General features: G+C 44.7%; 1 protein-coding gene and 1 long non-coding RNA gene across 4 annotated transcripts in view; both read left to right on the top strand.

Annotated features, from left to right (window-relative positions):
• LOC115659751 overlaps positions 1 to 10,338 on the top strand; it is a 93,772-nt gene extending 83,434 nt beyond the window's left edge. Inside the window, exons 3-5 of the long non-coding RNA XR_004002645.1 lie at positions 6,181 to 6,231; positions 8,360 to 8,456; positions 10,238 to 10,338. This is a non-coding gene — a long non-coding RNA (uncharacterized LOC115659751). The remainder of the gene's footprint in view (positions 1 to 6,180; positions 6,232 to 8,359; positions 8,457 to 10,237) is intronic.
• A 12,337-nt stretch (positions 10,339 to 22,675) lies between these two features.
• GLS (glutaminase) overlaps positions 22,676 to 26,346 on the top strand; it is a 123,500-nt gene continuing 119,829 nt past the window's right edge. The window contains exons 1-2 of one of the 3 annotated variants that reach the window (XM_030579649.1): positions 22,676 to 24,154; positions 24,403 to 24,465. In XM_030579649.1, the coding sequence (XP_030435509.1) occupies positions 23,838 to 24,154; positions 24,403 to 24,465 (380 nt within the window). In that variant the 5' untranslated portion in view covers positions 22,676 to 23,837. The remainder of the gene's footprint in view (positions 24,155 to 24,402; positions 24,466 to 26,346) is intronic. The other 2 variants (XM_030579652.1, XM_030579651.1) reach the window with 2 other exon arrangements.

The raw sequence follows: 26,346 nt of genomic DNA, 5'->3' as shown, positions 1-26,346 counted from the left end.
TTTGGCACAGCTGTATATTACCCATGTCCTTGAATGGAAAAAAACATGAGGCAACAAAGGTATAGAGAAACTAGCTTAGTCCTGCTAGAGTCAAGCTCCAGCCAATCCAAAGAGAGATATTTCATTTTGGATCTGTACCTGGCTTCATAAAATTAAGAAGACTGATTGTTACTAAGGTCTAGCAGTGAACTTGGAATTCAGTTCCTGACTGCTTGGGCGGTTACAGTTATCTGTTAGGTACAATGGGACTACTTGATCTGATGTGTTTAGCGCCTGTGTTGGGGTTTTTTTAAGTCTCATTATGCCCATAAAAAATGTCAAAAACAATAAAAATGCACAGAGAAGTACAACAAAATAAATCTCTCTCCTCTATAACAAATCAACACTAAAGGATATGTTATTTCTTTCCTCCTATGAATATTAAAGTGCTCAGTTTGAGTGGAAGGTTTTAAATGATACTGTACAATTTCTCCTGATAGGGACTTCTGATAGACGGGTGAACCTCTCTTGGTTATTTTGTCATTCAAAAATGAACTACAAAATTTGATTTGGTGTAATTGAAAGCAGAATTTAATCCAATGAGAGTTTGGGGTTCATAAATAATGCAAAACTGAGCCCTAAATGGCAAGATTGTTTTCAGCAACAATTTCATTTCATTTCAATTCAACTGAATTTCAGCAGAAATTCAGTAATTTCTGTAACACATATCACTCTTCTGTTTTTGCTGAAATACTCTCAGTAGATGGATTGATCCTGAGGATATATCAGTTCATTAACTTTAGAAGCTAATTGCTTGTTATGTAAATATTTATATGTAAATAAATATTTCTCAATTAGTTGTCAAAATAAAGGGCATTATCTCTGTTCAGTATGTTTGTAGAATTAGCTCAAAGTTTGAGTGTAAGACTGATAATCACTAGCACGTGTGTTTTCTACTGATTGTTTCCAGTTCTAGCTGTACTTATATTACTGCTTGCTGTTTGTATTATATTTTTTTTTTCGAGAGTGGAACTTAGCTGGCTTTACTTCAAGGTAAGTTAAAGGTAATGACTACTGAAACTGCTTTTGCAAGAGATAAGATATTACTGTATATGAGAGTAGTATATTAAATTGCTCATGCTTTTCCCACACTGGAAAATGTTAATATACCAATCAAAATAAGTGACATCTAAAGTTGAAAAAAATGAATCACTATCACAAATGGTGATCCATTTAAGATTTTCCCCAATAAAAACTATCAATCAGAAGACCTTGAAGCTGTAATAAAAATTAGAAGACAGATGATCAAAGGTTAAACATGCAGATATATAAAAGTTAAGGTACTAGGTCCTAAAAGGACAAGTGACACACAAATGAGTACATATATGCACACCTGACAAAGGTCAAGAAAACAAAACAACTTTTCTTGATTATTAAACAAAACAATTGTTTTAGAATTCAATTATAGCTGATTTTTTTCTGTCATCTTCATCCTCAGTATTTTTCCAAACATAATCCTTTTTCTTTAACTGTGTTTATAATTACCTAGAATCTTTAGCTTCATAAGACCAAATATTGTTGTCTTTTAATACAATACCACAGCCTAGCATAATAAATATTACAAATGCTGTGATATCTTTGTATTACGCCAGCTGTCACCGCCAACAAAATAGAATTTGTATAAAAAAGAACATCAGATGACTTTCATCTACAATGTAGAGTTACGTGTGTTAAGTCCGAAACTATATTGATTTTCCTCTGTTGGTAGAAAAGTAGATGCTTCCTATAAACTAAGGGCCCAGTCTTGCAACTTGATTAGCAAGCACAGACTCTTGCTCATAAATGAAGTTCTGTTGACTTTGGTGGGAATCTGCCAGTGACGTTCCATGTGCGCAGTTCTTAGTTAAGAATTGGGCTTTCTGTTTATAGTCTTGCCTCCATACAACAGCTAAACTAAGCTAAATGCCCCTTGCAGATACTTCAGATTTAACCAAAAATGTATCTGAAAGTTTTTAACCTTATTTGGGATCCCAAAGTACTAGTTAATTGTCACCAGAATTTCAAATGTAGCATCCAATATAGATTAAAAAAATATTATATCCTAAAAAGATTCCTAATAGTCTCTCTGTCAACCTTTAATGAATGATGATATTCTATAGGAACCTGATTCTGATTTCACTTAGACCAGGATAACTCCATTGAATTTACTGGATTTATGTCCTGATTTATACCTTGTGTAACTGAGGCTAGAACGAGGCCCTAGAATTTTTGGAGATGTATGCAATTTGTAAAAATGTTCTGATCTTCTTAAGGAGTTGAAAATAAATAAATAAATAGGGTGTGATTCTTCTCTGACCAGGTTTTCCATCCATTATCTCTAGCCCTCGCAGAGTGTTAATAGCCTCTGTTGAAAACTACCCTGTCCTAGTCTGTTTATAATCTAATGGCAGACATGATGGAACAAGAAAGAGCTAAAAACAATAGATGAGAAATTTGGAGGATGGATGGATGATGATCAAAATAAGGATGCATAGTGATATGCAGGTACCTCTTATTTATACACTTCTTGTTCCAAAATATGGTCCACAATTCATTTTGCATATATGTTTTCTCTTAACCCACTAAAATCAGAGCAAAATATCCTCCATAAAGGGCCCTGATTCTGATCTCAGTTACTCAGGCGTAACCGCAGAATAACTCTACTGACTTCAATGTTAATCAAAGCTCAGTGTGTCAACAGAGAGTTGAAGTTACAGTAGCCTGTATGTTGAGCAGTCTGGAAGGTGTAAGTTACAGCAATTAGACTCTTGATAGACTTCACTAAACTTGCTGCTATAGTCAGCCCATCAATGTCTAAGAGGGTGACTGTGGTGTGCGGTAAGCTTTTTCTTTCAGTGACAGAAGAAAGTTCTAGTAATTTCAGAAATTGTTTATATTTCTCCATAAGGTTAATCTTGTAAATGATTTTATCCACACAGAAAGGCTTCTAATTGTGTCACAAGAGACTTAATTGCCTAAAGCAATGGTTTTGAAGTGACTTGATAGAGCTACTAAGTGAAACTATATCCAAAAATTCAAAATTCCCTACCGCTTTTGCCCATCATTTTAAGGTTATTGGTGAAAAGTGCAAGAGATCAGACTTCGTAATCTTCCCTCCCTCTGGTACAGTACCAAGTTCACAAATAGAAACAAACTTACTGAGAATCCTCATTCCTATTGTCCCTCTGAACCATCCTATATACCTCTACAATTTAAAGCCATCTTGCATACAATACATCCTTCCTCTGGGAAGAGAATAATTAATATTAACTGGATAACCACTTTCATTTTAATTCTATTATATGAAATGTTTTTAAAAAGTACAGTGGCAGAAACAGCTGTTTTGGGGAGTCCATAGAGTGGTGCAATCTGGGATATGTCAGGCCCTAGCATGCAGCAAATAGCTATTGCAGCAAGAACAGCAGAAACCAATAGAGCCTTTTGGGTCCCAGTGCTGCTGAATGGGGGTTAGGAGGCAGGCAACCTGTTCCCTTTTAAAATATACAAAAGATAGAGAAGCAGGGGGAGCTTGACACTGTTTGAAGATCTTCTAAGGTGAGACAGGATCAACTGTCTGCCCCTGTAGACACCAGATGTGAGAAGGCATGGTAACTGTGCCCAGAAGCCAGCCCCAAAGTAGGAAAATTGATTGGGGGTCTATTGAGAGGGTGCAAGATCCTCTGCAGAGGTGGATTAAACATGGAACCTGAGCCTTTTTCTCCCCAAAGTAGGCACAGTTTTCAGAAAAGGTTTGCCAATATGGGCTGAGTTTCAAGTTGGTAACAAAATCTGAAATCAAGCAAGTTACTAACCCATATAACTGGAAACCATATTATATTATTGGGAGAGGAAACATCAACATGAGCAAGAGCCAGAGTAATGTTAAATTAAAAGGTTGGTACTCTGTCTTGTGCGTTTGCATAAAATCTGAAGTACTCAAATCCATTGACTCCAATGCAAGTTGCTTCACTAAAGTAAGTGTTTGAAAAGGCGGTGTAATTAAACACACCTCCCTAACTGAAAACACATAGTTCTATGCTAGCAATTCCCTTTGGACCAGAGTCATGCTTGTGCAATCATAAATTATGAGCATACAGTTAGGTATATAGACACGCTTCGAGTGCATGCTGGGTTTGACATATTTACATCATTAGCAATAAAATAGTCATGAGTTCTTGTCAACAATCAGTGCTGGATTGCCACCCTGATTATTTCTTCTTCTTGTATCTTAACTCAGTGTCATAAATGTTTAATCTCCATTAGAAATGATCAATGCTTTGGAAGTGTTCAAAGATGATAATCTTGTTCAAATAGTAAGTAACCTTGGGTTATAATGGAACATTGCATGCCACTGTAGTTGATGATACTGGTAGCCTGTCCCCAGTCATCAGAAACATAACATTAAATGCTCCCATGGGTTCTTCATGTCTGTTTTTGTTAGTTTTTGAGATTTATTTTATTTTATCTCTCTAAAAAGATATAGATATTCTTAAGAGAGAGAAGTAGATAAAGAGAACACAATTTTTCCTCCACTCAGGATTACAGCACAGTTCTATTAAAAATACATTTTTCTGTTTAGTCTTTTTGAGCTTGCTCCTTTTGAAGTCAATAGGAGTTTCACCAATTTCAGTTCTTGCAATGGGAGGGTGGAACCCTAAATTAGCTAACCACCATTAATTCTTCTTCGAGTGATTGCTCATATCCATTCCAGTTAGGTGTGCGCGCCGCGTGTGCACGTTCGTCGGAAGATTTTTACACTAGCAACTCCGGTGGGCCGGCAGGTTGCCCCCCTAGAGTGGCGCCGGGATGGCGCCTGATATATACCCCTGCTGAAGGAGGAAGAAAAGATGGTTACTCACCTTTGTAACTGTTGTTCTTCGAGATGTGTTGCTCATATCCATTCCACACCCGCCCTCTTTCCCCACTGTCAGAGTAGCCGGCAAGAAGGAACTGAGGAGCAGGCGGGCCGGCAGGGATATATATCAGGCGCCATGCCGGCGCCACTCCAGGGGGCGACCTGCCGGCCCACCGGAGTTGCTAGGGTAAAAATCTTCCAACGAACGTGCACGCGCGGCGCGCACACCTAACTGGAATGGATATGAGCAACACATCTCAAAGAACAACAGTTACAAAGGTGAGTAACCATCTTTTCTTCCTCCTTCAGCAATACAACATAAAAATATATGGAGGATGAAACACAGTTCAAATCTTTGCTAGAACAACTGTCATTAATTTATCCTTCATCAGAGCTAGAGCTTCCAAAAATAACGGCAAAAAAAGAATTTCCAAGTTTCACCAAGTCACGTTAGTCTGCTATTTAGGGAAAAAAAATTTATTGGTACTGGTGCTATCCTCTACACTCCAACAATTCTTCCTGTATGAAACCCCAGACTTGAATGTCCTTGTGCAGGCTGCTGGCATTCTAGCTAAAGCGATTTATGGTTTACCCTGTTTAGAGGCTACCCTTAAAAGTGTTCCCACCCCTAGCCCCCCTAATGGAGAGACAGCCCAGCCACTTCCTGCTCCTAAACCTGGATTTCGCCAAACTTGCTTGGGGCCAGATCATTAGGCTGGGTCATCCTGTATCCGTGGAAAGATGAAAAAAGGAGGAATGATTTTTTTCAAATATTTGAAAACAATAAAGATGTAGGATTGAATTATGTCTGACCCTGGTGTGGGTGATCAAGATGATCTTAGAAAAGGTCTCTGCAGGAGTAGTGCTGCTGTCTCCAAGCCTGAGGCCTGATTGTCATGACAAACCATACATGTGCTGCCAAAATGTTAAAACCACAGAACCCTCATGTATCTGTCAGGCCTAGGGATGATCTACTCAGGATGAGGCCTACCCAGTGTTAAGTGGTTGATCACTGTGTCAGTCTGGATATGTCTCCTCCTCAACAAAATGGACCTTTTACGTGTTTAATGCATCTTGTCTTAAATAGAATGTAAGCAATTCTGGATGTCATACTTTATTCTGTGTTTGTATGATACCTAGTACAATGTGATAAGATAGCAATAAGTGTTTTCTAATGTAAAGTAAAACCATAGTATGAACAGATGCTGATTTTTTAAAAGTATGCTGAATGGGCTTCTAAAAGGCTATATTTGACACAGAAAATATTTGTGGTGTTTGTAATACTACATTTTCGAAATATATTTTAGAGGAAGATAATGTGGATGGTGTTTGGTGCATCAGGAAAGCCTTCTGATCAGGTGGGTTAGTTACTTCACGAGAAGAGGGTTCTGACACGTAAGGCTCCTCACACCTCACCTGGGACAAGTCTTGCCCCCACAGCCCCTCTCCATTGCGTGTATTCCATGCGCACGCCCCCGAGCTGTGCTGCCCACCAGGGGCCTACCCCTCCCGTAAAGGCCCTTCGCCCGGTCCACCTGGTCAGTGGTTCGCTGCATTGCATTCCATTGTGCATCGGGAAGACTTACCTTTATCGCACCCTCTATTGCTACACTGTGGGACACTTACCTTGAAGGATCCTGACATCTCCAGTGCCATGTTTGTCCTGGAAGCGTGAGTATGAGTGTGAGTGTGCCCCTCCCCCCCGTCCCTTTGAGCTTAGTTATCAGTATAATAAACGTGCTGCTTTCTGCCAAACTCTGGTGGGTCATTAGTCCTCCCTAAGCTTACTAGCTGGCCCAATTTCGAGCAACATTACTTACTAACTGGCCCAATTATGAGTAACAAAAATAACATTCCAAGTTTTATAGGTGGTATTCTGCATGAAGAGTGAGCGTACTGCCTCACTAAAGGATACTCAGAGGCTGACAAGCAAAGAACATACTGCACAGAGCTGGTGGCAAATAGGTTTGACAATTAATGACATTTCTAACCTGTTCCAAAATTAGCACCAAATGTTTTATTATAGTTGGGGGAAAAAGTGCAGATAATCCCTGCATATGAATCATAATGTGGCATTGGCATTTTTTGCCATTACCTTTCTGCCATTATAAAATAATCTCTAATTTGCTATTATTTGAGGTCTCTCTCTCTCTTTCTCTGAATTAGTGCTTTCCAAGAACTCCTTCCTCCTGGGCTTTCAGACTACTATGTTCAAATATTTTAATCTGCATTATTCTAGGTTAAATCACACTTTATTTACTGCTTATATTTCTATCCACAGAGGAATCTATTGTGTATCACATATTCCACCTAAAGAGGGGAGTGTCATTGGCTTTTTGTTTTAATCAATGTCAGAATATAATCCAATTTGTAGCGTGTTGGCCTAAAAACAGTCCTTTTGGGTAACACTACGTTTCTGATTCTCCAACCTTTACTCACATGAGTAAACCTTACTTGTGCAAATAGTGCTACTGGAGTCAATAGAATTACTTGAGTGAATAGGGATTTCTCCTGGGAGTAAGGTTTCTGTATCACGTCCTTAGTACCCTTCAGGAGAGTTGTGTGCACAATGACAAATAATGTGATGCCAACACAGACATTTAAATTATCAAAGTAAACATTTCCATGTCAGAGTCAAGATAATCCTTCATTTCAGCTGCTTATCTGAGATCTGTCCTGCAGATCTGATGGGAGGTTTTAGCCCTTCCATAAAGCTGTTATGGATGTATGTGCTTGAACTGAGAAAACCTTGTTTTTCCTATGGGTTTAGTAGACAGCACATGCCCCTTGCAAAAAGGAAAAACAATCTCTGAAATACATATTATTTGCAAGGAAGTATGCTGTACATTTTTATACTGTGTTCTCCAGTAAAGTACAGGCTAGTGAGTCAACTAATAAAAAGTGATACAAGTATGTCAAATGAGATCCACTTAAAATATCTGCAGTTAGTTTTTGGACACAGAGACTGTCTTCCTATATCTCCACAGAGCCTAGCACAATAGGGCTGTTACTGTAATACAAATTATAATAGTGGAAATTAATAATAATTTTGCTCAGGTGTACCATCAGTTGCTTAGGCAACTGTCTCTGGAAATAAAAAACACAATGAATTTTAATTTCATTTTTTTTGCACATTGCTGCAAACCATTTTTGTAGCTCACTTGCTTATGTTTCCCTTGGGAGATTATGCTAAACACGTAATAGTATAGCAGATGGCCTCTGCATAGTGGATGCGGGGAGCAATAGATGAGATATCTTGATTTTAGTAAGGCTTTTGATAGTTCCACCTGACATTCTTATAAGCAAACTAGGGAAATGTGGTCTAGATCAGATTACCATAAAGCGGGTGTGAAGCTTCCTCCAGGCACCCAAATTGTGGTTCAATTTGTCCCCCACCCCACTCCCCTGCCTCCAGCATGACGGAGTCTATCGGTAGCTCTCGGACACTCTTCTCAGGACTCTTGATAGTTCTATTTTGCTTTGCAGGTTAACAGCAGATGCAGTCCAATCTCTGAACCCTGTTTGAAGAGCGTTCCACTGTAGCATCCAGTCCCTGTCACTGGACACTCACAGGTTTTACCAGGTAAGTTGCCTCTCAAAGAGGAAATACACACAGCTGGAAGGTTACAACTTAGGTTTTGGGTCCTCTATATCAGCACAGTACTGTAATATATTTATAGTGAAAACAAAGATGAGTTTATTAACAAAGAACAGATTCAAGCGAGTATTGAGTGAGAATAATGGAAACAGAAATAGTTACCCACAAAACAAAAGTGTATAATGTGCTTTCTAGAGACAGAGGGCTTGGCTACACTGGAGAGTTGCAGCGCTGGTGGTGGCTTTACAGCACTGCAACTCACTGACCGTCCACACTTGCAAGGCACATACAGCGCTGTATCTCCCTGGCTACAGCGCTGGTTGTACTCCACCTCAACCTGGGGAATAACGACTATAGCACTGCTGATGCAGCGCTACTTTGCCAGTGTGGCCACCAAAAGCGCTGTTATTGGCCTGCAGAGGTATTCGGAGGTATCCCAGAATGCCTGTTCAGCCACTCTGCTCATCAGTTTGAACTCTACTGCCCTTGCCTCAGGTGACCAAGGCTCAGACCTGCCCTTTAAATGCCCCGGGAATTTTTAAAATCCCCTTCCTGTTTGCTCAGCCAGGTGTAGAGTGCAATCAGTGAATCTTTCCAGGTGACCATGGCTCCACGTGGCAAATGAGCCCCAGCATGGAGCAATGGCGAGTTGCTGGACCTCATCAGTGTTTGAAGGGAGGAAGCTGTGCAATCCCAGCTGCGCTCCAGCCATAGGAATTATGATACCAATGGGCAGATATCAAGGGCCATGCTGGAAAGGATCCATGACTGGGACACGCTGCAGTGCAGGGTTAAAGTGAAGGAGCTGCGGAGCGCCTACTGCAAAGCCCACGAGGGAAACCGCTGGTCTGGCGCTGCCCCAACAACCTGCCGTTTTTACAAAGAGCTGGACGCGATACTTGGGGGTGACCCCACCTCCATTCCGAGGACCACAATGGACACTTCAGAGCAGGGGGAGGAGGAGGAGGAGGAGGAGGAAAGCAAGAGTGAGGGTACTGGGGTTGGGTGAGGTGAGACACCCTGGAGTCCCTGGAGGCATGCAGCCAGGAGCTCTTCTCAAGCCAGGAGGAAGGTAGCCAGTTGCAGCAGCTGGTACTTGGTGGAGGACAAACAGAGGAGCGGGTTCCCAGTAAGCAGCTTTTATTTTCAGGATTGAAATTTTTTGGGAGAGGAGGGAGGGTTAGGGCTGCATGCATGCATGCCTAGATGCGGAACAGAGCATTGATGTGGTCTATCACATCGTGGTAATTGGCCTCGGTAATCTCTTCAAAAGTTTCAGCCAGAGCGTGGGCAATGCACTTGCACAGGTTTCTTGGGAGAGCCACTGTGGTCCTTGTCCCAGTCAGGCTAACGCGTCTGTGCCATTGTGCTGCGAGGGGTGGGGGGACCATTGCAAGACACGGGCAAGCTGCATAGGGACCAGGGGGGAATCCGCATTGCAGTAGAAGACCCTCCCGTGCTTCCCAGTTGACCCGCAGCAGCGAGATATCTTCCAGGATAAACTCCTGTGGAAAATGTTGGGATAGTGTTCAGCCGCCTGCAGCTGTTTGCTTTCCCCAATGCACAGAAACCCCGCGGACAGTACAGCCCTGAAACAATCAGTCCCCCTTACTCACCATTTTGGGGCTCCCGTGAGTTATGTGCGCTGTCTTTGGGATGGGAAAATTATGCTCTTGTGAAGACTGTTACCCTCCTTAACTGTGAGGGAATAACTGTCTGTTATAAACAATGCTGCCTCTGTTAAGTGTTGCATTTTGCCCTTACAGATGCAACCTTGAGATCTCTGCTCCCTGTGTTATCAACGGCTGAGAGACTACAAAACCTCCGGAAGAAGCCACGAAAAAGCAAAGAAGACATGCTGCAAGCAGTTATGCAGCACTCTGTCACAGAGAATCAAAAAGTGCAGGACTGGAGGGAAAGGGAAAGCAGGATCTGCCAGAAAAACACAGCAGACAGAAAGAAAAGCACAAAGCAGCTGATAAGCATCCTGGAGTGCCAAGCAGACTCTATCCAGGTGCATGTAGCCATGCAGGCGGAGCACTACCGCACCTGCCCCTCCCGTCCTAAAGCTCTTTCCCTTGTGTCCCCATGTCAACTCAAAACCCCCTCCCCCAGCATCCAGGTTCTTACCACCACCACCAGCTGCCTCCAACATCTGTACATTCACCAAGCAGCCCTTAGAACTACGACCCTTACCCTCTGCACTCAGCCCCCCTCACCATGCAGTATAGCCATCCTGAAATGCAGCAGTCATTGCACAGCACTCCAGACAAGACATATTCAAACCTGTGACTGTACAGTTCTCCACCCCACTCCCCTGCCCTTTTAGGTTCCCAAAAAGTTGTGTGTGTGTGAATAAAGTAATTTTCTTTTCAATAAATGAATTCTTGGCTTTGAAAACAGTCTTTGTTATTGCAGAAAGTCAAAGATACCTTAGCCCAGGAAAGAAACAGGCACTGCAAATCAGCTTAGCAAACACAGATTCCTACTAACATTGTAACCACTTCACTTCACTCCCATGCGAGGCACCAAACATTATTGTTGGTTTTCAGCCTCAAATTCCTCCCTCAAGGCATCCCTAATCCTTGCAGCCCTGTGCTGGGCCTCTCTAGTAGCCCTGCTTTCTGGCTGTCCAAATTCAGCATCCAGGCATTGAACTTCATAGGTCCATGCCTGACTGAATCTTTCACCATTCCCTTCACAAATGTTATGGAGGGTACAGCACGCAGATATAACCGTGGGGATGCTGCTTTCCCCCAAGTCCAGTTTCCCATACAGAGATCGCCAGTGCCCCTATAAACGGCCAAAAGCACACTCCACAGTCATTCGGCACTGGCTCAGCCTGTAGTTGAACAGTTCCTTGCTGCTGTCAAGGCTCCCTGTGTACGGTTTCATGAGCCAAGGCATTAATGGGTAAGCGGAGTCTTCAAGGATCACAATGGGCATTTTGACGTCCCCTACTGTGATCTTCGGGTCTGGGAAAAAAGTCCCAGCCTGCATCTTCCTGAACAGGCCAGTGTTCCGAAATGTGCATGCATCATGCACCTTTCCGGGCCAGCCTGTGTTAATGTCAATGAAACGCCCACGCTGATCCACAAGCGCCTAGAGAACCATGGAGAAATACCCCTTCCAATTAACGTACTCGGATGCTAGGTGGGGTGGTGCCAGAATAGGAATATGCGTCCCATCTATCGCCCCTCCACAGTTAGGGAAACCCATTTTGGCAAAGCCATCCACAATGTCCTGCACGTTCCCCAGAGTCACGGTTCTTCTTAGCAGGATGTGATTAATGGCCCTGCAAACTTGCATCAACATGATTCCAATGGTTGACTTTCCCACTCCAAACTGGTTCGTGACTGATTGGTAGCTGTCTGGCGTTGCCAGCTTCCAGATTGCAATAGCCACCCACTTCTCCACCGGCAGGGCAGCTCTCAATCTCATGTCCTTACACCGCAGGGTGGGGGCGAGCTCAACACACAGTCCCATGAAAGTGGCTTTTCTCATCCAAAAGTTCTGCAGCCACTACTCATCATCCCAGACTTCCATGACGATGTGATCCCATCACTCAGTGCTTGTTTCCTGAGCCCCAAAGCGGCGTTCCACGGTGCTGAGCATGTCGTGAATGCCACAAGCAGTTTCGTGTAGTACGCATTACGTGACTCGCTATCATTGTCGGACTCCTCACTGTCACTTTGGATCTTAAGGAATAGCTCAACTGCCAAACGTGATGTGCTGGCGAGACTCGTCAGCATACTCCTCAGCAGTTCGGGCTCCATTTCCCACAGAAATTGCGCTGCACAGAAACCGTTGAAAGAGGCAAGATGGTGCCAAACGTGGAAGGAAAAACAGGGATTGCTGGGATGTGAAGCGATGCATCATGGGACGTTGGGACAGGAAGCAGAATGACCCGCCCCCTCCGCCCCCTTCCCACAATCCATGGTGCCAGAATGGGAAGAGGTGCTCTGTGGGATAGCTGCCAATAATGCACCACTCCCAACACCGCTGCAAATGCTGCAAATGTGGCCACACTGCAGCACTGGTAGCTGTCAGTGTGGCCACACTGCAGCGCTTTCCCTACACAGCTGTATGAAGACAGCTTTAACTCCCAGCACTGCACACCTGCAAGTGTAGCCAAACTGTAAGACTTAGTAGAGTACAGCCCTTACCAGTTCCTCTCCCTCAGAGTCTTTCTGCAGAGCTGCAGGATCCATTCTTTCATGAATCACTCCTTTCCACCAACATTGTTCCTCAGTGAAATGGATAACGGGGTGATTTCCTTGTTGTCCTTTGAAATGCGTTCCTGTTATTTTGCTCCCACTGTGTTGGCACCATGTTGAGTTCCCATCCCCCCATCAACCTGTTTCAATTTTACATGCAAATGTAGCTCCCATTTTTCTTGTTTCACACTGCTTAATCTATGTGCGACAGAGTCCTTCTGGTCTGGAAGAAACCTGTTTCTCCTTTTGTTTGGTTACAGACTTTAAAGCCTAATATTGGTAGGTATACATAATTCCTTATATAGTGTTAATACATGCACTTCACAGTGATGTTAATGACCAGTGTGTCAGCAGCTTTCAGCTGATACCTCACATGACATTTTTTATAGATAAATGCTGACAGCAATATGTTCGGTGTAATGAGTTTGTTGGGCCTCATAGGAGATGCTGATGGAACAGTGAACCCTTTGCCAGTTGGCACTGGTGAATTCTTAGGATCCATTGGGTGCAAAAGTGGTTGAAGGACCATACTCAAGAGTACTTTTCAATGATTCGCTGTCAAACTGGGGAGACTTATCTAGTGATGTCCCATAGGGGTCTGTCTTGGGTCTGGTACTAGTCAATATTTTCATTAATGACTTGGAAAATGGAATGAAGAGTATGCTTATAACATTTGTGGAGGACACTAAGATGGGAGGGACTGCACACACTTTGGAGGAGAGGAGGAGAGTTCAAAACAAGTTTGACAAATTGGAGAATTGGTTTGAAATCAATAAGGTGAAATTAAATAAAGACAAGTAAGTGTAACACCGACACTTAAGGAAGAAAAGTCAAATGCACAACTACAAAATGAGGAACAACTGGCTAGGCAACAGTGCTGCTAAAAAGGATCTAGTAGTGATAGTGGATCATAAATTTGTCATGAGCCTTCCAAAGACACCTGACATGACAAACTTTGCACTGGATACCACACAATCGTTTTACAAGGATGAACATGGGGGTGCTGGGTGTTCCCCCAAGGTACAGTTTGTCATGGCGGGTGTCTTTGGAAGGTTCATGATGCACTGAGCATTGTTGTTACAGTGATGTTAATGTTATAGGTTATAATTTCATGTGTGTAGTTATGAGGCTGAAAATGTATCTTCATGGCTTAAAATAAGCCTAGGCAAAAACTCTCCGAGAGCAGAAAGGTAGACAAACTGTCAGGGCATATATGGGACAAACTCAGCCCAGCCTCACAGGAACAAAAGACGCTAGCCTAGGCAGCAACAAAAGGATCTGTTAGACTTTCGAGTGAGTCAACCCCCTTCCTTGGGACTGCAATGAGTTAAAGCTCACCTGATTCTGAAGGGGCGGTGGGGAAGCAAAGCCAAGAGGGGAAAAAGGACATGATAAAAGGGAGAGACATTTGCCCTGCTCTCTCTCCCACCACACCAAGCAACTGAAGCGCTGATCAAAGGGGAGAGCCTGGCTGAAGAGCAACCAGCCAGCCTGTGGTGAGAAGCATCTAAGTTTGTAAGAGCACTGAAAGCGTTAAAATCAGTTTAGAATGTGTTTTGCTTTTATTTCATTTGACCAAATCCAACTTCATAGAATATCAGGGTTGGAAGGGACCTCAGGAAGTCATCTAGTCCAATCCCCTGCTCAAAGCAGGACCAATCCCTAGACAGATTTTTGCCCCAGATCCCTAAATGGTCCCCTCAAGGATTGAACTCGCAACTCTGGGTTTAGTAGGCCAGTGCTCAGATCACTGAGCTATCCCTCCCTGTTACGCTTTGACTTATAATCACTTAAAATTTATCTTTGTAGTTAAATAAATCTGTTTGTTTATTCTACCTGAAGTCGTGCATTTGGTTTGAAGTGTGTCAGAGACTCTCCTTGGGATAACAAGCCTGGTACATATCAATTTCTTCGTTAAATTAACGAACTCATATAAGCTTGCAGCATCCAGCAGGCATAACTGGACACTGCCAGACAGAGATTCCTAGGGTTGTGTCTGAGACTGGAGGTATTGGCTAGTGTCATTCGGTTGTACGTAGCTGGGAGCAGCTTACATGCCAGAGGCTGTGCATGAACAGCCCAGAAGTGAGGGTTCTCACAGCAGAGCAAGATAAGGCTGGTTCCCAAAGTCAAGGATTGGAGTTACCTAGCAGATCACAGGGAGTGTCACAGTGATATGTTAAGGGCCATTACAAAGAGGACTGTGATTAGTTGTTCTCCATATCCACTGAAGATAAGACAAGAAGTAATCTTAGGGAAAAATTCTAACTATAAGGACTATAGGCTTTTAAGGGAGGTTATGGAACCCCTCACTGGAGGTTTTTAATAACACATTAAACAAACATGTCAGGATCGTCTAGTTATGGTCCTGCCTCAGTGCAGGGGGCTGGACTAGATGACCTTTTAAGGTCCCTTCCAGCCCTACATTTTTATGATCCTATGACCATCACCTTTTGCTATTTCTAAAAGCCATCATATATCATGCTTTTTCATGACAGTGGCCTAGAGTTGTGTGTGTTTGGGGTTTTTATTTAAAATATTAGTAAATGGTGGTTTCACATTTACATTGTGCTAGCACAGGGGTTCTCAAATTGGGGGTTGGAACCCCTCAGGGGGTCGTGAGGTTATTACATGGGAGGGTTCATGAACTGTCAGCCTCCACCCCAAATCCCACTTTGCATCCAGCATTTATAATGGTGTTAAATACATAAAAATGTGTTTTTAATTTAAAAGGGGAGGGTCACACTCAGAGGCTTGCTATTTGAAAGGGGTCACCAGTACAAAAGTTTAAGAACCACTGTGCTAGCACCTGTTGTGCTTGACAAGACAAAAAAAACCCCACAAATCTGAATAAGAAACCAGTTTCATTATAGAAGTTTTACATGCAAACCTTCATATCTTTGTTGGTGATCTTGCTATACTTCTGATGGTCCGCTGTGAAATATATTTCTTAAAAATTTAAACTAAGGGCCTTTAGTGTATCCATGACTGTACGTGAACCCTCTTGCATTTAATATAGTAAGAGCAAGTAGTGATGGCCTGAAGAGAAGTATGTAGTCTTGGGTAAGGCACCTGAAGTGGGAAGAGAGTCTCTACTGCCTGGTGCTATGTGAATCTGAAACTTGAAATTTTATGAAGTGTATTGTTACTGACTTGTACATTTACACTGAATGTTTACAAAAGGGCACAGAGGAACTTTCATTCTCTGCTCTCGTGAGCTTAGACTCCAAGTAAGACAAATACAGGAAAACACACAGAGAAAGAAGAGATCAGGGGGATTTTTAATGCTGAAAAAAAGGAAGCAGGGATTTCAAGTGAATTTTAAGAAATTTGATGGTGAAAATAGAGGATAATTGGTAGATGAGGTAGGAGGACTGTTCCAAGTACAAGATGTAGAGGAAGGGCACAAAGCTGATAGTAGAAGGAAATAAGGGAAGGAATAAGGTGGGAAGATTGGGAAGAGCATAAGTAGTAGTAGGAAGACTAGGGGAAAATGAAACCAGAGATGAGGGGGCAAGATTATGTGCAAGACTTCATAATGTAGATGAGGTGAGAATACCTTTACCTTTAGTATAGCTGTTGTATGGTATGTTTCTTTCCCACAGTCTTCAGATTCTAAGATCTGAACAGTATTCAGAGGAATGATTAAATGTTTCTGGGAGAACCTATTCCAAACTATATTATGCTGCAACATCTCCCTTTCTTTCACACACATGGTGAAAGAAGTGATGATGTAGACAAGTCTTTCATTCTCATTTGCTGTTCAGCAGCTGGTTGGCAAAAGAGTGCAGCTGCCACGAAGAGATGTCACCTTGACAAGAGAAATCAATGGGGAATTTTGTCAGTGTCTATAGGATCGTATATACATTTAGTGATCAAATGCACATACTGGAAATGTTATCCATCACTGCGACCTTGAAGTGGGAGATCCTGTCGAGAGAATGCAAAAGAGTATAATGCCTCACTTTCTGAGACATATCTTGCCTATAGTGAGAATGGTTTAAACAACAGAAAGATTTTTGATGCTTCAGTGCCCCATACATGCCGCTTCTATGATCAGCTTCACAGTATTCTAGGGGGCTACCCTACTACTACCCCACCACTGTCCGTGGACACCTGCAAGGGGGGAGTATCACACAACAGGGAGGAGGATTTTGTGAATGAGGAAGAGAAGGAGGAGAATGCATAGCAGGCAAGTGGTGAATCCGTTCTTCTTGGCAGCCAGGACCTTTTCATCACCCTGGAGCCAGTACCTTCCCAAGGTGGGATCTCTGACCCTGAAGCTGGAGAAGGCCCCTCTGGTGAGTGCACATTTGTAACTACAGTACAGGGTTTAAAAGCAATAGTGTTTAATGTTTGAGTTGCCCTGAAGACTTGGGATGCATTTGCAGCCAGTACTGCTGCTGGAAAAGTCTGTTAACGTGTCTGGAGATGGAGCGGGAATCCTCCAGGGACATCTCCATGAAGCTCTCCTGGAGGTACTCTGAAAGCCTTTGCAGAAGGTCTCTGGGGAGAACTGCCTTATTTCGTCCTCCACGGTAGGACGCTTTACCATGCTAAGCCAGTAGCAAGTAGTCTGGAATCATTGCAGCACAAAGCATGGTAGTGAATGGTTCTGGGTTTTGGTCGCATTCAAGCAACATTCGGTTTATATCTTTCTGTGTTAGCCTCAGGTGAGTGATATCATTCAAGGTCACCTGGTTGAAATAGGGGAATTTTTGTAAGGGAACAGTAAAAGGACCCCATTCATGCTGGGCTGTTTGTGCTTGACTAAAAGGGATCATCCCAGAGAATAGCCACGTGGTGGGGGGAGGGGTGAAGGGATCATCCCAGAGAATAGTCACATGATGGGGTGGGGGAAGGTGTGTGCTGCACATCCACCCGAAAACCGCAGCCCCTCCTTTTAAATGTGAAACCCAACCAGCATTGCTTGCTATGGGAAAGGAGGGCGCTGCAGTTTGGAACCATTCCCACGTTATCAAGGCATAAGAAGCCAACTCCGTGTACCCATTGGCTTATCATGGCTGCCTGGAAACCAAATTCTGTTGCCCAGCCATGTGTGAGGTGTCACCATAACAGCAGGTGCTCAATATAAAAGGCAAAATGCGACCTTGTACCTAAAGCACATGTGATGTCTGCTGTGAATTGCTTGCTTCACTGTAAAAGTCTCCTTTTGTCCTCAGAAATGTATCATCTTAAATTTTACTCTCCCTTTTTATCCCCCCGCAGGTGCAAATGTTTCTATGCTCCCCCTATCATCTCCATCCCTGAGGTTATTGCAGATTAGAAGGTGAAAAAAACCCACTCGTGGTGTTATGTTTTTCGAGTTCATGCAATCCTCCCACACTGATAGAGCACAGCTGAATGCATGGAGGCATTCAGTGGCAGAGTCCAGGAAAGCATTAACAGAGCACGATGCAATGCTGAGGCTAATGGGGGAGCAAACCGACATGCTCAGGCATCTGGTGGAGCTGCAGGAAAGCCAAGAGCACAGACCATCCCACCCCCCGCATCCACTGTATAACTGCCTGTCCTCCTCCCCAAGTTCCATATCCTCCTCACCCAGATGCCCAAGAACACGGGGAGGGGAGGCTCTGGGCACTCAGCCACTCCACTCCAGAGGATGGCCCAAGCAACAGAAGGCTGTTATTCAAACAGTTTTGATTTGTAGTGTGGTTACAATAAGTAATGTGGCCTTATCCTTCCCTACTCCCCCACCCCACCCCACCCCACCCGGGCTACCTTGTCAGTTATCTCTTTTTTTTTTAAATTAATAAAGAAAGAATGCATGGTTTCAAAACAATAGTTACTTTATTTCTTTTGCCAGCTGTGATCAAAGGTCGGAAGGGTGGCTGGCTTACAGGAAATTAAAATCAACAAAGGGGGCAGGTTTGCATCAAGGAAAAACACACACAACTGTCACAGTGTGGCCTGGCCAATCATGAAACTGGTTTTCAAAGCCTCTCTGATGCACAGCGCGCCTAGCTGCGCTCTTCTAATCGCCCTGGTGTCTGGCTGCTCAAAATCAGTCACCAGGCAATTTGCCTCAACCTCCCACCCCGCCGTAAATGTCTCCCCCTTAATCTTTCAGATATTATGGAGCAAGCAGCAATTACAATGGGAATGTTGGTTGCACTGAGGTCTAACCTAGTCAGCAAACTGCGCTAGCGAGCTTTTAAACATCCAAAGGCACACTCCACCACCATTCTGCACTTGTTCAGCCTATAGTTGAACTGCTCTTTACTACTATCCAGGCTGCCTGTGTATGGATTCATGAGCCATGGGCGCAAGGATTAGGCTGGGTCCCCAAGGATAACTATTGGCATTTCTACTTCCCCAATGGTAATTTTCCGGTCTGGGAAATAAGTCCCTTCTTGCAGCTGCTCGAACAGCCCGGAGTTCCTAAAGGTGCGAGTGTCATGCACCTGTCCTGGCCATTCCACATTGACATCGGTGAAACATCCCTTGTGATCCACCAGTGCTTGCAGCACCATTGAGAAGCACCCCTTGCAATTTATGTACTGGTTGGCAAGGTGGTCCGGTGCCAAGATAGGGATATGCATTCCACTATCGCCCCACCACAGTTAGGGAAACCCATTGCAGCAAAGCCATCCAGTATGACCTGCACATTTCCCAGAGTCACTACCCTTGATAACAGAAGGTCAGTGATTGCATTGGCTGCTTGGATCACAGCAGCCCCCACACTAGATTTGCCCACTCCAAATTAATTCCCGACTGACAGGTAGCAATCAGGTGTTGCAAGCAGGGCACTGGAGCTGTGCTCTGGCTCCGCTCCAGCTCCAGGCAAAAAGCTGCAGCTCCACTGCTCCGGAGCTGCTCCAGGCTTCTGCTCCAGGCTCCGCTCCAAAGCCCTGGTTGCAAGCTTCCACAGGGCTATCACCACTTGCTTCTCAACTGTCAGTGCAGCTCTCATCTTGGTATTCCTGCACTTCAGGGCTGGGGAAAGCAACTCACAAAGTTAAAGGAAAATGGCCTGATGCAAGTGAAAGTTTTGCACCCACTGTGAATCATCCCATACCTGCAACACTATGTGGTCCCACCAGTCTGTGCTTGTTTGCCGGGCCCAGAATTGGCGTTCTACTGTATCAACCAGTCCCACTGCTGCCATGATATCCCAATTGCCACAGCCCATGCTTTCCAGGAACGTCTGTGTCGATATCCTCCTCACAATTCTCCTCGTGCTGCCGTCTCTTAGCCAGGTTCTGCACATACTACAGGATAATGCACGAGGTGTTTACTATGCTCAAAACAGCAGCAGTGAGCTGAGCAGGCTCCATGCTTGCTGTGCTACAGCGTCTGCATGGGTTACCCAGGAAACAAAGTGTGAAACGATTGTCTGCCATTGCTTTCATGGAGAGAGGGAGGGGAGAGTGACATGGAGCAAAAACACTGTCGCGGGTGGTTTTGGGTACATCAGGCATTGGGAGCTTAACTCAGAATTCCAATGGGCAGCGGAGACTGCAGGAACTGTGGGATAGCTACCACAGTGCACTGCTCCGTGAGTCAATGCTAGCCATAGTATTGAAGACGCACTCCGCCAACTTAAGGCGCTTAGTGGGGCCATACACAATCAACTGTATAAAATAGATTTATAAATATCGACGTCTATCAAATTGACCTAATTATGAGTGTAGACATACTCTTAGAAAACATGCAGTTGGGGTTAGCTAAGCCAGACTCTTATTAAACAAAAGGCAAAATGAGAAAGATAAAAAATAAGATGGGGAAGGGAAAGGACACATAAGGGAGGAGGTGACAAAAGGAATGCAATTCTTACATTTTAAGTATTGTGCAGTACTTAGCTGAAGCCGGTGGAGGTGGTGATATTATTTGTTCCTGTCCTTGTTTCGGGGCTGGTCAGGACACTGAAGGTCTACTGCTGTCAAGATGGATTGTGGTGTTACAGCCATGATGGGCTTCTTTAAATTCATATATCCTCTGGTGGTTTGTTTCCCTTCCAAAGAGTCTTTTAAGGTCCCCCAAAAGGGGGTGATAGCTAGAATAGTACATTCTGTGATTATTTTGCCTATTAATTAGACCTAATTTCTGACCCACCATTAATTTTCTATTACTTTCTCCTTTTGCTTACTATTCATGATATCAACACAGTCCTTGGGCATTATCACTAGACCTTTTTGTTAGCTTTAACTCAGTCTGGCTCCCTTTTGTACCTTTCCCTAAACAATTCTATACAGTAGTCTGAGCTGGACATTTGATACCTTGGACAACTTAGCATATAGGCCTCTGAACAACAGTCTCATCACCAAATCCAGATTGCTTTGGGTTGAATTTTGGTTTGAAATCGACAGACATTGGGAAGTTGTATTTTTCTCTCACTCAGTAGTTTCTGAAAAATACATATTCATTTGTAGCTGAAAGCCCATGCTGTTGCAGGAGTATTTCATAAAGGCATCTGAGTTTAAAAAAAGAAGCAGCTGAAAATCGCTGACAATTTAAGAAATTGGATGGTAACAGACTGCAACTCCCCATGCTGATTGAACCTGGTGATATTCTGAACATAAAGAGCTCACTACCCGTGGTTAGTTGTTTCATAACAGGCGTCAGATTCCCACACAGAGTAATCCTGGACTCATATTTCATAGATTCAAATAAACAAAATACTGTATTTAAGAACATCAGAATATAAAATAAGACCAGCCATACTGTCCATAGGTCCATCTAGCCCAGTATCCTGTCTTCCGAAAGTGGCCAATGACAGGAGCTTCAGAGGGATGAACAGAACAAGAAATCATCAAGTGATACATCCTGTTGCCCATTCCCAGCTTCTGGCAAACAGAGGCTAGGGACACCATCCCTGCCCAGCCTGGCTAATAGCCATAATATGGATTTATCCTCCATGAATTTATCTAGTTCTTTTTTGAACCCTCTTATGGTCTTGGCCTTCACAGCAAACTTAACTAAGTACATTGAGGTGGGCAAACTATGGCCTGTGCCAGCCCCACACCACTCCTGGAAGCAGCCGGCACCGCGACCCCTGGTGGGACAGAAGGCCGTGTGCTGCCCTTGCCTGCAGGCACTGCCTCCCACAGTTTCCATTGGTTGGGAACGGGGAACTGCAGCTAATGGGAGCTTCGGCGAGGGAAATGCGCAAAGCCCTCTGCCCCTCCTTCCCGAGGGGCTGCAGGGAGGTGGTGCTGGCTGCTTTCGGGAGAGGCAGGGGTCCAAGGCAGGCAGGGAGCCTGCGTTAGCCCTGCTGCCACCCCAGAACTGCTCCAGGTAAGCTGCACCGGCCCGGAGCCCGTGCCGTGAACCCCTTCTGCACCCTGCACCCCAATCCCCTGCCACACCCCACACTCCCTGCACCCTGAGCCCCCTTCTGCACCCCAAACCCCTGCCCTGAGCCCCTGCCACACTCCCGCATCCCAACCCCCTGCCGAGCCCCTGCTCCACCCCAACTCCCTGCCCTGAGCCCCCTCCTGCACCCCAACTCCCTGTCCCAGTCCTACATTCATGCAATTTCCTCACCCAGATGCGGCCCTTGAGCCAAAAAGTTTGCCCATCCCTGGTCTACATGCTCTTTTTGTATTGCTATTTACTGATACTTCCACCCTGCAGTGTCTGGTATATTTAAGACATTTGGGTTTAAATAAACACCTGGTGACTTGTGTAATTACATCTGCTTGTACCACATCTGAATCTGGATTTTTATGTCCATACATTTAGAAAAAGTATAACTTCTATTATAACCCATTTACTATTATAAATGAATTCAGAGCTGGTTTAGCATGCAGGAGAATAAAAGTTTTGCTTCAAATAGAATAGATTTTTAGGATGACAGACCAAACATATGCCTCTAGAGATGCAAAGTACTTTACCACTGAGTCTATAGCTGCTCAAAGTGGCTTATTAACCACTTCCTGCACTATTTTCATTTTAATCAATCTCCATATTTTCACAGAAATTCCTGTATTATGTATATGATTAATTATAGTAACTATCTAGAAAAAGGCTTACTGAAAAGCACCGAAACCTAACTGAATAATTAAATTAGGCAGTTGACAAAGAATTAGCCCAGAGGCACTCAATATGTTGTTCTAGTACAATCCATTTGCCAACTATTTTGTCTTCTCTCCTCCATTAGGGGGCAGTACAGTTGATATTTTATGGAAGTTATTTGTACCCATGGTAACTTCCATGTGACATTACGTAACTCCATGCAACTTCTAGCATAGAGAAGCTTCTAGCTCGGGCTTGGCTCAGACCAAGTGTGGTTTCGATTTCTAACCCATCGTAAACGAAACGGGAATAGAAAGTGCTGGAATCAATGTTATTTCTCATGAAGCCATTAACTCTTTTTATTTCCTCTTCGGTTTACAGTGGAAACCTTTCCCCTCTCTTACTGCAAACTTTCCTACGCTGAGCGCTTTTACAGCGCGTGGGAAAAGGCGGCGGATTTAGCTGGCAAAGGTTTTGCTAGGAAAAGCCTGCTGCAGCTCCGATCCCCGCGCGCTGCCGCGATCATTCCAGCTCCGGCCCTTCAAGAAAGTGCTCCAGGGCCGCTGCCGCCCGAGGCTTTACGGGTGTGTTCGCAGAGGAGAGGCGCTCAGCTCGCCGCCAGCTGTTTGCGGAGGCCGCCCCCTCAGACGGCGGCATGGACGGTGCTGTAGCGCTCACCACGGGGCGAGCCTAGGCACAGGGGCGGCTTGGCTCGGCTCAGCCGCAGAGCTCTCGCCTACGTGGCGACCTGGCCGGGCATGGGGCCGAGACCCTCCCGCCCGCAGCGGCAGCTCTCCTCCGTCTGCAGCGCCGCTGGCCCTGGGGCACTACCCGCCCCGTGCCCGGCAGCCCCGGGCTGGCTCTTAGTTCCCGCCACGCTCCCGCCGCACCCTCCCCAAGCTGGGCCAGCCCCTCCCTGCCTGCCCCCGGGCTCTGCCGTTGACTTCAACGCGACAGCCTCAGAGGCCAAGTGCGCCACAGTTTCCGGTCTGGGCTCGGCGTGGGCGGGGCGATCCTGAGTGGCGTCTCCTGTGACCAATAGGCTGGCAAAGCGCCTGACAGCTAGGGGCGGTGGCCAACAGGCCGGGGGCGGGAGCGCCCCCTCCAAGCTGGCTAGCCGGCGCGGCGGGGCTGGAGCGCAGCACTCGGCGGAGGGAAGCGGCGCGGCAGGATGCGGCTCTGGAGCTCTGCGCTGTTCAGGGAGCTGCTGCGGCTCAGCCAGCCCGCTGGGGCCGGAGGCTCCGCGCTCAGGCGCCCGCCAGCCCCTTTCGCTGCGGCCGCCTGGGGCACCGGCTCGCTCCCCACCCCCCGGCCGGGGCTGCTGCTGCCGCCCCCGCCCCCCGCCCGCAGCGTCTGCACCCGCTCGGAGGGGGCCGTGCAGGAGCCCGGCAAGGGGCCGCCGCTGTCCGCCAGGGCGCCGCCCGCCGAGAGCGGCAACAGCAACAGCCATAACGGCGGCCAGGAGCTAGCCGGAGGCGGGGGGGACAAGTGAGTCTCGGGGGCCCGGGGCAGGAAGCGGCGGCGGGAGGCGGAGGCTGGCGGCCCGGGGCGGGGGGCGGTGCTGGGGCGCTCGCCACGCGGGGAGAGGCTGCCGATGGATGGTCCATCCCTGCCCGCGGAGCAGAGCGGGGTCATCCCTCGCGGCCCTGGCGGAGAATAAAACAAAATGCACTAAAATATTTCTGCCATCTCCTGTGTGTATTGACTCCTGTGCGTATCTCTCTCTCTCCCTCAAGGGCGAAAGCAGATACATGCTGCAGCCGCGCCGAAAGAAATATTGCAGTGTACATCCGTAGCAGGTCAAAAATCTCAAAATAGTTCTGGTACAGGGCTCTGTTCCCAATGTCTGATGTAAATGTATTTAACGCTAATATTAAAATAAGATATTCCTAATGGATCTTTCTATACTGAAGTGCAGTGCATTGCATCAGCAAATTTCAGCAGGATTCAGCAGATTATGAACATGCCATTTTTTGTGGCCTCTAAATTATCTGCTGTAATCCACATGGGGAGCAGGGGAATGTCAGGATAGGGAGCCTGGGGAAATAGTTGCTGCTGTAAACTGGCAACCAGTAATAGTCTTGAACGTATTGACTGCTTGAAGAGACTTGATATCTTTCTGTCAAAATAACCGCATGCTGTTGAGCAGGTAATATGTACATTTCAGTTCAGATAAGACCTGTGTACTAGTGTTTTTTTTGTTAGAATGGTATTTAGTGCAAACAGAAGTATTAGAGGTAAAGTTATATACCTGTTGTACTAATTATGAAAGGTAACCTCAATACTATCTAGTACAGTATTGGCAGTCTTATAATGGTGTCCTCAATTACAGTGTTACATCTGGTGATTTTTAACAGTTATCCATTAGATTCTCTGATCTCCAACCTATAATTAATAGAGGTAGCATGTGCATTATAGATGTTTATATTGATTCCCATGGCATGAGGCAGGAGGAGTAGCTAGGTGGATTGATCCAATTTTATGTCTTGGTCTCATGGTTGTAAGAGGGTGGGGAAGTGATGACAGACAGCAGCCAAAAGCTGATTTCATTAAGCTCATTTTAATATCTGAGAGGGCTTAAAATTTATCACTCACTGGGCTAAACTTATTAGCTAGAAAAGGGTGCAAAACACAAAGGAGTATGAATTCCATTATTAAGGTCTAGGGAACAATACATTCATTTAAAAACTAAGTTGGGCACGTCACAAATACTCTGACTGTTGGGAAAGGAAAAGATGCTAAAATGTCTATCTGAAGGGCCCTTTCATATCAGCCTTTAGCTAGCATTGGTCTTGTAAATGTTAAGCTCAACCCCCTTCTACCTCCTGGAAGAGAAAATAAGCTTTCTTCCTGCTTTACCCTTCTGCCTTTCAGAGTTTTTTATGTGTTGCTTCTCTCTTTGTCCCCAGGCTTTGGCTTATATGCGGGCAGGTCATCCCCAGTACTGGGCATATGAAATTTGTGCTATATTAAAGTTCTATAATTCCTGTGCACATCATGTGTATCCATAGTATATTTTGTTCATGGCAAAGTTTGCCATTTGGATATAGTTTCATGAATGATTGTAAATAGAGGGGTGAAAACATTATCTAAGTTGTATTGGTTCTTATCAGTTAAATTTCCAGGATGGTTCTAAGTTCAGTTCATAGAATTATTGACCTTTAATTTCAAGATAATATTTCAGTGAGAGAAACACATGCTGTATGGTTACAGATGTAGAAAGGGCACCATCCTAACTCCCTAATTTGAATTCTTATCCATTCTTGTCTGTAGATTAATTCCAAAGTAGTTATATTATTTTACAGTCTTCTCTTGTATAACCTATATCAATGCACTGCTACTTACTAGTGCAAATTGTAAATAATAAAATGTCTAATTACTTTGATATCACATAAAAAATGCTGATTGATCACAGGCAGGCCAAAAAATCACAAGCCACATTTTAAAAATCATTCTCATTGACATGCTTTATTGCCAGGGGAGAGCTCTCCCGGTGATTTAAAAAAAAAAAATTCCCACCCATAACAATTATGGTAGCTTTATTGCCAGGAATGCATCTCCCAGCAATAAAGTGCTGTCTATACTGGCGCTTTTCAGTGCTACAACTTTTGTTGTTCAGAGGGCTGTTTTTTCACACCCTTGAAAGACAAAAGTTTTAGCACTGACAGTGGCAGTGTAGA

The sequence above is a fragment of the Gopherus evgoodei genome, chromosome 11 (genome assembly GCF_007399415.2).
Source record: "Gopherus evgoodei ecotype Sinaloan lineage chromosome 11, rGopEvg1_v1.p, whole genome shotgun sequence".
In the NCBI taxonomy this organism is placed as follows: Eukaryota; Metazoa; Chordata; order Testudines; family Testudinidae; genus Gopherus; species Gopherus evgoodei.
The sequence above is the reverse complement of the archived record's forward strand: the minus strand, read 5'-3'. Positions and strand labels throughout refer to the sequence as shown.